The following is a 9,861-nucleotide window of genomic DNA, read 5'->3' as shown; positions in this document are numbered from 1 at the left end:
ATAGCCCATTGATTAGCCGTGTTGAAGTGAGGCTTTCTCCTTTTTTGTCTTCTCCACATAACCCCATCATTATATTCTATTCCACCCATAGTGCTATATCCATGGCTCACGCTCATGTATTGTGTGAAAGTTGAAAGAGTTTGAGATTACTAAAGTATGAAACAATTGCTTGGCTTGTCATCGGGGTTGTGCATGATGAGAGCATTTTTGTGTGATGAAAATGGAGCATGACCAAACTATATGATTTTGTAGGGATGAACTTTCTTTGGCCATGTTATTTTGAGAAGACATAATTGCTTAGTGAGTATGCTTGAAGTATTATTACTTTTATGTCAATATTAAACTTTTATCTTGAATCTTCCGGATCTAAATATTCATACCACAATTAAGAGGGTTACATGAGGACGAGCAGGAATTAAGCTTGGGGATGCTTGATACGTCTCCAACGTATCTATAATTTTTTATTGTTTCATGCTAAATTATATTATGTTTTAGATGATTAATGGGCTTTATTATACACTTATATATTATTTTTGGGACTAACCTATTAACCGGAGGCCCAGCCCAAATTGTTGTTTTTTGCCTATTTCAGTATTTCGTAGAAAAAGAATATCAAACGGAGTCCAAACGGAATGAAAACTTCTGGAACGTGATTTTTGGAACAAACGTGATCCAGAGGACTTGGAGTCTATGTAAACAATCAACAAGGAGAGCACGAGGTAGGGGGGCGCGCCTAGCCCCCTCCCCCCAGGCGCGCCCTCCACCCTCGTGGGGCTCACGTTGCTCCACCGACGTACTTCTTCCTCCTATATATACCTATGTACCCCCAAACCATCAGATACGAAGCCAAAACCCTATTTCCACTGCTGCAACCTTTTGTACCCGTGAGATCCCATCTTGGAGCCTTTTCCGGAGCTCCGCCAGAGGGGGCATTGATCACGAAGGGCTTCTACATCAACACCATAGCCTCTCCGATAATGTGTGAGTAGTTTACCTCAGAGCTTCGGGTCCATAGTTATTAGCTAGACGACTTCTTCTCTCTCTTTGGATCTCAATACAATGTTCTCCTTGATCTTCCTGGAGATCTATTTGATGTAATCTTCTTTTCCGATGTGTTTGTCGAGATCCGATGAATTGTGGGTTTATGATCAAGTTTATCTATGAACAATATTTGAATCTCCTCTAAATTCTTCTATGTATGATTGGTTATCTTTGCAGGTCTCTTCGAATTATCAGTTTGGTTTGACCTACTAGATTGATCTTTCTTGCAATGGGAGAAGTGCTTAGCTTTGGGTTCAATCTTGCGGTGTCCTTTCCCAGTGATAGCAGGGGCAGCAAGGCACGTATTGTATTGTTGCCATCGAGGATAAAAAGATGGGATTTATATCATATTGCATGAGTTTATCCCTCTACATCATGTCATCTTACTTAAAGCATTACTCTGTTCTTATGAACTTAATACCCTAAATTTGTATGCGCAAATGAAGTTTTGGCAAATCCATATGGTACCATACAAGAAATTTTCCAAGGCAAACTATTCATGGAAAATTTGGTTTGTGAATCATGGTAAATTTAGTAATTAGCGATGGCAAATTTAGTACATTGATCATGGCAAATTTAGTACATTGATCATGGCAAATTTAGTTTATGTATCATGGAAAATTTATTCTTCCCATGACAATTTTCACCCTTTGAAGTATGGAAATTTAGTTGATGCTTTTTTCTTTGAGCATTGTGGAAATTGGTTTGTATGTAGCTGGTGATTCTTACATCATTGTTGACATGATGACAAAATTACACTAAATATGCCATCATCGCAAACTTTCGCACATTTTTTCCATTAATGTCCTTTATCTAACCATCATGGCAATCATCTTGTGTGCACCACTATGGTCACCATGGCAAACTTACACACATTTTTCCCATCAATGTGTGTTTTTAGGACCATGACAAATTTCTTTCTTTTGCTAAGTCGAAAATCACTTTTTATGAGACCATGGAAAATTTAGTTGAGTGATCATGGCAAACTTAGTTTATGCATCATTGCAAATTTAGTGATGGACCATGGCAAACAAATTTGACCTTGTCATTTTTTAATTTGGACCAATTTTAAATTTAAATTGGACCATGAAAAATTATTTTTTTAGCATGGCAAAATAAAAAAAATGACTATGGCAAATTTGTATCCTTTTTTGGAACAAGGCATATTTTGTGGAAACAAACCATGTGAAATTCGAATATCCAATTCTAAGCTTAGGCTCATTTGCTACAGGTGAACCGTAAATTCAAAATAAATACTAAAAAACCAGTTTTTTTTGCATGGAATATGTTTCAATGCGTGAAGTGCGTGCCAAATTTCAAAGCATTTGGACATCTTAGTAGCTCTCAAAAAAAAACAAATTGGGTCCAAAGAGTGCACACAGTAAAACTTTTTCACATACCTCAAATTTGTCTTTTTGCTGAGAGCTACTCATACATCCAAATGCTCTGAATTTGGCACGGACATCACGCACTCACACATCTTTCTCCACAATTTTGTTTGAATTTATTTAGTATTTTTAACCACTTTTTTGTTCACTCCTAGGCTTTGCTTTTTTGTGAAATTCGTTATCTTGTAGCATGAAAAATGTTTCTTGTTTGTTTTTAAGATATGGAAGATTTAGTCTGTATTGCATGGCATTTTGTAAATTTTGATGTATAGCATATTTTAGGCATGCCAACTTTTTGTTTCATACATACATCGAACCAGACGGTTGTTTTCCAATTTTTTCCATACTATTTTCTGGGCTTTGGACTTCCTTTTTGCATAAGTAGTGATGCTTGGTGAGGAGGCCCATAAAAAGCATGTTGGTCCGTTTTGCGAAATCACTAATTAACGACTACTCTTTGAGAAGGTAACTCCCACATCGGTTGTGACAAGTGTCACACTACATGTGTGCCACTTGTCGCAACCTCACAGTTGTTCCTTTTCTAGTAGATTGTTTTATTCAAAATGTTTTATCTTTCAAACCGCGCGTCCAAATATCAAACCGTTTTCACTATTGAATTCTTCGCGCCGAGATGTTCAAAACTAGATCCCATGTTGATTGGTCTCGACGATCTTTTTTCACGAAACACTCGGAAAGAAAAACCCGAACTGAAAGCATGTTGTTTGACTTTCCGAGAGGCACGACCGTTACTCTCGCAGAAGCAAATCCGTCCCTCCACGAGAAGTAAACCTGCGCATCTCGTGGAAGGAAAAAAACATGTTTTTTCCTTTCCGAGAGGCACGGCCATGTCTCTCGCGGAAGCAAATCCGTGCCTCATCGAGAAGTAAATCTGTGCCTCTCGCAGAAGGAAAAAATAAAAATGCATTTTTTGCTCTTTCGAGTGCATCTCGCGAAAGAAAAAAAAATATACCTCTCATGGAAGCAAATCTGTGCTTCCACGAGAAGTAAATTGTGCCTCTCGTGGAAGGGAAAAAACGTGTTTGTTCTCCTTTTACGAGAGGCACGGCCGTGCTTCACGCGCAAGCAAACCTATGCCTCGACGAGAAGTAAGTCTGTGCCTCTCGCGAAAGAAAAAAAACGAGTTTTCTCGCACAAAAAGAATATTAAAAAAGATTTGGTCCAAAAGCTATGAAAACCTGATGGAAAACCGAGAAGCCAAAAAAGTCATCTAAAACCAGAAAACGCGTAAAAAATCCGAAGGAAACAATGCGCGACACGTGGTGGCGGCCCAGAGCACGCCAACTGACGCGCTCCCAGCCCACCCTAAGTTACCCTTGGGAGGGCTCCCAAAGGAGCACTCAATTAGTTGCCCTCTCCATTTTGATTTGCGCTTGCGAGTTCATCCCTGCAAACATTTCTGTTTTTTTTTTCAGATCTAACGTCAGCTCCGTATCCGGGTCCATATACTATTTGATCTCCCTGGCAACACTAATGCTGGAAGATGAATCGATTGAATTTTGTTGCCCGTTCATTGAGATTTACATGAAAATCAAATTAATAATCAAGACATAAAAAAACTCTCGCCTGATTAATTAAGCCTGAAAATTGGTGATACATGCTCCACGGAAGCAAAGCCAGCCAACTAGCTAGCTAGATTGGAACTTGGTAAGAGGTCTCGTCAATGGGCACCACCTTGGGCACGTCGACCGGGAGTACATGGACGTCCTGGGTCCATGGGCTCTCACCAGCATCGTCAATGGTACGCAGCGCTCTCCACACGGCGCTGTTGCATTTGAAGCCGGAGCCAAAGGCGATCTGCCAGACGCGGTCTCCCTTCTTGATCCGGCGCTTGGCCTCGCAGTAGGCGAGCTCGTACCAGAGGGAGCTGCTGGAGGTGTTGCCGAACCTGTAGAGCGTCATCCGAGAAGGCTCCATGTGCCAGGGGCTGAGCTTGAGGCTGTTCTCCAGCTCGTCGAGGACGCCCCTGCCGCCGGCGTGGATGCAGAAGTGCTCGAGCGCGAGCTTGAAGTCCGGCAGGTAGGCCTTGACCTGGGCGCGAAACACCTTCTTGAGCACGACGGTGGCGAGGAAGCGGAGCTGCTCCGACATGGGCAGGATGAGCGGGCCGAGCGTGGTGATGTTGGTCTTGAGGGCCTCGCCAGCGACCGCCATGAGCTCCTTGGAGAGGGACACCCCGACCTCGCCGACCTCGTCCTCCTCCTGGGTCACACACCCGTAGCTCTGGTCGTGCGCCCCGCGGTGGGTGCGCACCGTGTGGATCAGCTGGTACTTGGACCGCGCCCGGTCGCCGGCCCGGTTTGTGAGGAGGATCGCCGCCCCGCCGACACGGAAGAGCGTGTTGGTGACCAGCATGGGGCGGTTGTTGCCCATGTAGGCGTTGAGGGTGATGTTCTCCGTGCTCACCACCAGCGCGTACGTGTTCCGGTGTACCTGCAACACCACACCACAGAAAACAATCAACGTTGACAACTCAGTGTATAGTGCTGGAATACTATCATTCATATCTATGATGCGATTTTATTTTCCGGATCTATAGGACCAGCCACATGTATACACCAGTAGCTTAAGGTACGAGCCCCACGCGCATTGAGGGCCGTGCTCCACTTAAAGCCGTACCAAAGTCCTTGTCGCGCGGTAGACCAAACCTAGCTGCGCGCCATTAACTAGGGCCTCCCCCCCAGTACACGCTGTGGATCTCTGGACTGGAGCAATGGAATGGACCATCATGTGGTCGTATTAATTTACGGGCATGGGCGCATGCATAGCTCTCGATCCAGTTGCGTTTCCCCCCGGTTTCAAGTGTTTTTTTCTCCCATTATCAGGTACTCCCTTTGTTCATTTTAACTCCGTGTATAAGATTTCTTGTGTCAAATCAAATTTCATACGTTTTGACCAAATTTATACTAAAAGGATATCAAAATTTGCAATACTAAATATATGTAGACGAAACTATATTTTCTAATGAATCAAATGATATTGATTTGGCAATTGTGAATGTTGATACTTATATCTATAATTTTAACTAAATTGTAGATATTTTGACTTTAGACAAAACTTACATGTAGACTAAAAACACCTAGAAGAAGTACTAAGATTGGCCGTAATGGTAGTATCATAGTTAGTACTATTATGCATGCCAACTACTTTGATGAGGTGTCATAATATTAAATGAAGAAAGAGATGATAGAATATCATATCATGATACCATATAATAATAAATGATATGCTACTTTGTGTCATGCATGTCAATAAATAAAGTAGTACATGATACTAATATATGATACTATGCATTAGGGAGATAGTATCATACCCCAGTATCATATGCATGATACTAGCATATGATACTACCTCCGTTCCTAAATAATTCTTTGTAAAGATTTCAACAAGTGACTACATACGGAGTAAAACGAGTGAATCTATACTCTAAAATATGTCTATATACATCCGTATGTGATAGCCCATTTGAAATCTTTGAAAAGACAAATATTTAGGAATAGAGAGAGTATTCCCCATTACAACCAGCCTAAAAGAGCAATAATGCTAGACCTACAAAGATTTACTTAACCTTCCAAACTAATTCTCTCTCTCCGCCTGATTTTTTGAAGTTAACCCGATGTTCGTCGACCGGCCACCGTATCAAAGAGAGGACAGACCAGTGAGCAATGGTCAATAAGTAAGCTGGCATAGGATTAAATTCTGCCATGTGCGTGTCTGAGCCTGAATATTTAATATTGAGACAGAGGCTGTTCCGTGGCAGAAACATGCAGGAGGTCCTACTCAGTGAAGCCCTTGTCATAGAGGAATCTCATATTGCGGCATTGCCAGCTGCCATATTTATTGATTTCTGTACAAATTAAATGGACTAATGAAGCACAAGTGATTCGAATCATTCGATGTTGATGTTGATGTTATTGTGGGACATGCCAAAACATCTCAGGAGTAGTATGAAGGAATTTTCCATCAATCTTATATTATGGCTTAAGCCCTATATTTTGTTAAGAGATGCATGATATGGGTTTGCGCACATCTTTTCTTAGCCACAAAAGAATGAGATGTACAAACAAAAAGGGCACTATATTTTCTACTCCTAGTTATTGACATTTTCCTAAAGTCATCGTAGTCGGTCACAGAAAAAACAGTACCATGCGCCCGGCCTAAAAAAAGGTACGTACTATACTTATTTACTCCATACGCATCTGAACGACATGCATGCATACGGGCCGCCCAAGAGGACCAGCCATTGGCCATGCATGCATGCATGCACCAATGCACTCGCTAGACATTAATACCTAATGAAGATAGGTGTCAGTGAGTGAGCCAGCGTGCATGTGGTCGCCGTCGAGCGCGTACAGTAGGAATACGTACCTGGAGCAGGCGCTTGGCGAGGTCGATGGCGATGATGCCGGCGCTGCAGCCCATGCCGCTGAGGTTGTGCGTCACCACGTCGTCGCGGAACCTGTACCGGTTCACGATGAGCGACGTGAAGGACGGCGTCGGGCTGAGCAGGCTCGAGTTGAAGATGAGCACGCCCACGTCGCCGGCGTCCACGCCGGTCTTGCGGAGGACCTCGTCGACCACGCCGAAGATGACGGCGTGGGACTCCTCCATGGCCGTCCGGTCGCACATGTCCACGGGGAGCCGGATCAGCGACATCGGGAAGTGCGTCGCCTCGCCCAGCCCCGACCGCTCCAGCATCCGCTTCTGGAACGCCATGCTCTGCTCGCTGAACCGCCCGCACCGCGAGAAGTGCACGATGGTCTTGGCGCGGGAGGCCTCCAGCTCCACCGGCGGCTTGTACCCGGCCAGGTCCACCAGGTACACAGGCTGCGGCCGCGACGACGCGTACGTGTACGCCGCCAGTGCCGCCGCCCAGCACGCCATGGCCAGCGCCGGCGCGTTCACTGCTGTGTTCCAAAGGGCGCGCGCCTTCTCCGGCGTCAGCGTCGACAGCTGCGGCGCCACCACGACGAGCACCGTGACCACCAGCATGTGGGGGATGTGGCTTACCAAACGGTGGTACATCAGGCCGGCGTGGTTCCTCGTCGCCTGCTTCACCGTCCTCACCAGCTGCCTATATTCCATGGCGATCGATGGCGGCCTCTATCTACTCTCACTACTCACTCTTGTTGTTGACCTTGGAGAACCGTACGTGAATGGAGTGCGAGCAGTAGGCCGAGCACGCGTGGATTTATAGGGTTGGAGGAGGGAGGGGAGGCCTTAATGCCGAGCTGCGGCAGGTGGCTGATGAGGAGGCCAGCGGCATGCACATGAAGTAATAACTGTGACGACGTACGTGCCGATGCAGCTGCCTCCTCCATCGATCGACTTCCGTTTTCCCTCCGTCTATCAGCTAGTAGGAGTACTGCCCATTGTATTGTAGTATGGGCAGGCAGCACATGGATTTTGATCTTTGTAGTACGTATCAGGGAGCAGTGAGAAATGGTCAAAAGTAACCTGCCATAGATAGGATTAAATTCTGGAACGTGCGTGCCTGAGCCTCAATATTTAAGATTGGCACAGAGGCTGTTCCCTTGCTCATCAGTGAAGCACTTGTATAGACTAGAGGAATCTCATAGTAGTATTGTGGCATTGTACCAGCTGCCATATTTGGGTGCGGGTAGATCTCAGTCGACTGTCAAGTGACATAATGCGTCCGTCCTTATTGGGCGTATCGGCCGACCCAAACAAGAAAAAACACGGCCGAGAGGGAGGGCGACCCAAATTGACAAAAACAGACAAAAATCGGTGTCCGTTTCTGTCACCGCTTTGGAGTTGTTCTAACATATAAAGAAGATGAAAGATCATGTAAAATCTTACGAATACAGCATCGACTAAGACTTCGTTAAGTCTCAGTCAACTGAGATTTAGCGATCCCGTTAATTTTCATAGAAACTACGTCGGCAAACCATATGTCACTAGATGTTGATCTAAGCTGTGTCATATTTTAATTATTTAGCTATACCCCAAGGAGCATCTCACACTGCATGAAAATCATAAGTTACCTGTCTTTTGGAATAAGCCTAGTGCAATTTAATCGGATACTTGGCTTAGAACAACGTAAGCAGAGTACTACCTCCGTCCTGGTTTATTGGTCCTCATTAGATTCTGTGCCAAATTTTGACTATAAATTTAACTAACAACATATTTATGCATGTCACAAAAAATTATATCATTGAAAACTATGTTCAAATAGGAATCTAATTTTTGTTAACATGCAATAACATTTTGTTAGTTAAGTATTTGGTCAAAATTTGGCACAAATTTCAAAGGGGACCAATAAATCGGGACGGAGGTAGTATGATTCAAATGATAGACGGCAAATGGAGTACCTTCGGCTTAGACAATTGAACGCCAAGTGCAAGAAAAAAAAAACCTTGGCATAAATAAACAGAGATCTCGGCATATTTTACGGAAAGCACTCGACTTACATGTGAATGTCGGCAAAGCAACTGCTACATCAGGGGCGGAGGATGGAAAAAAATTAAGGTGGGGCGAACTCTTAAGTAAAAAATATGATGCAAAATCATAATAGTCAATACACACTAACAATGCACATTTATATTTTCATGTGATTCTCAACAGAATATACATGCTCTTCTTCCGTGAAACTCACTTGACCTTGATGAGTGGCATGTGTCGAAGCACATAGGTGCTTGGATTGGAGCTACTGCTACTACCAAGTACTTCAAAATATTTTTTCAAATATGTAGTTCACAACACTAAATTGTGAATACAAATCTAAAATCATTAGAACTGTATATTACAAGCTACTAAAAGATGCTACTGAAATTTAGAGATATACCCCTCCCCTTTGGCTTTGCTATCCCCTTCACTTTCACACTACTAGGAAAAGGGTTATAGATGGAATTGACACTAATGGCGCACCAGACATATGGTGCGCCATTACTATATACTAATGGCACACCATCTGTTGGTGCGCCATTAGTGTGGAAGACACTAATGGCGCACCAGGCACGCGGTGCGCCACTAGTAAAAAAATGTTTTTTTTCATTTTTTCAAACATACTAATGGCGCATCCGGGTAAAGTGCGCCATTAGTAGTTAGAACTACTAATGGCGCACCAGCCATAGAGCGCGCCACTACTATATTTTTTTTACTTTTTTGCAAAACTACTAATGGCGCACCGTTGCATAGTGTGCCATTACTAGTTTAAACTAGTAATGGCGCACTGTGCCACGGTGCGCCATTAGGATAATATTTTTTTTTACTTTTTTGCAAAACTACTAATGACGCATGTCTGTGTGGTGCGCCATTAGTATGTTGGGTTACTAATGGCGCATGTCTCTGTGGTGCGCCATTAGCACCCCCCGCACCCTCCCCCTGCTCCACCGTCGACGACGACCCCCGGGCCCGCACCCTCTTCCCCGCTCCACCGCCGCCGACGACCCAC

At 44.1% G+C, this 9,861-nt stretch overlaps 1 protein-coding gene across 1 annotated transcript; it reads right to left on the bottom strand.

Moving 5' to 3' along the window:
• Positions 1 to 3,924: 3,924 nt before the first annotated feature.
• On the bottom strand, positions 3,925 to 7,628 carry LOC119318702 (probable 3-ketoacyl-CoA synthase 20). Its single transcript, XM_037593287.1, has 2 exons — positions 6,816 to 7,628; positions 3,925 to 4,880 (listed from the first exon to the last, which is right to left on the bottom strand). Exons 1-2 carry the CDS (start codon positions 7,530 to 7,532, stop codon positions 4,080 to 4,082), a joined length of 1,518 nt encoding a protein of 505 aa, XP_037449184.1. The 5' UTR covers positions 7,533 to 7,628; the 3' UTR covers positions 3,925 to 4,079.
• Between the last annotated feature and the right edge of the window lie 2,233 nt (positions 7,629 to 9,861).

This window comes from Triticum dicoccoides, chromosome 6A (assembly GCF_002162155.2).
Source record: "Triticum dicoccoides isolate Atlit2015 ecotype Zavitan chromosome 6A, WEW_v2.0, whole genome shotgun sequence".
In the NCBI taxonomy this organism is placed as follows: domain Eukaryota; kingdom Viridiplantae; phylum Streptophyta; class Magnoliopsida; order Poales; family Poaceae; genus Triticum; species Triticum dicoccoides.
The sequence above is the reverse complement of the archived record's forward strand: the minus strand, read 5'-3'. Positions and strand labels throughout refer to the sequence as shown.

What these genes read in the sequence shown, in the direction of transcription:
- LOC119318702 (XM_037593287.1), bottom strand. Translation starts at nt 7,532, where the DNA reads ATGGAATATAGGCAGCTGGTGAGGACGGTGAAGCAGGCGACGAGGAAC. An exon ending in TCGCCAAGCGCCTGCTCCAG is followed by an intron (nt 4,881 to 6,815) that starts GTACGTATTCCT and finishes GTGGTGTTGCAG; the next exon opens with GTACACCGGAACACGTACGC.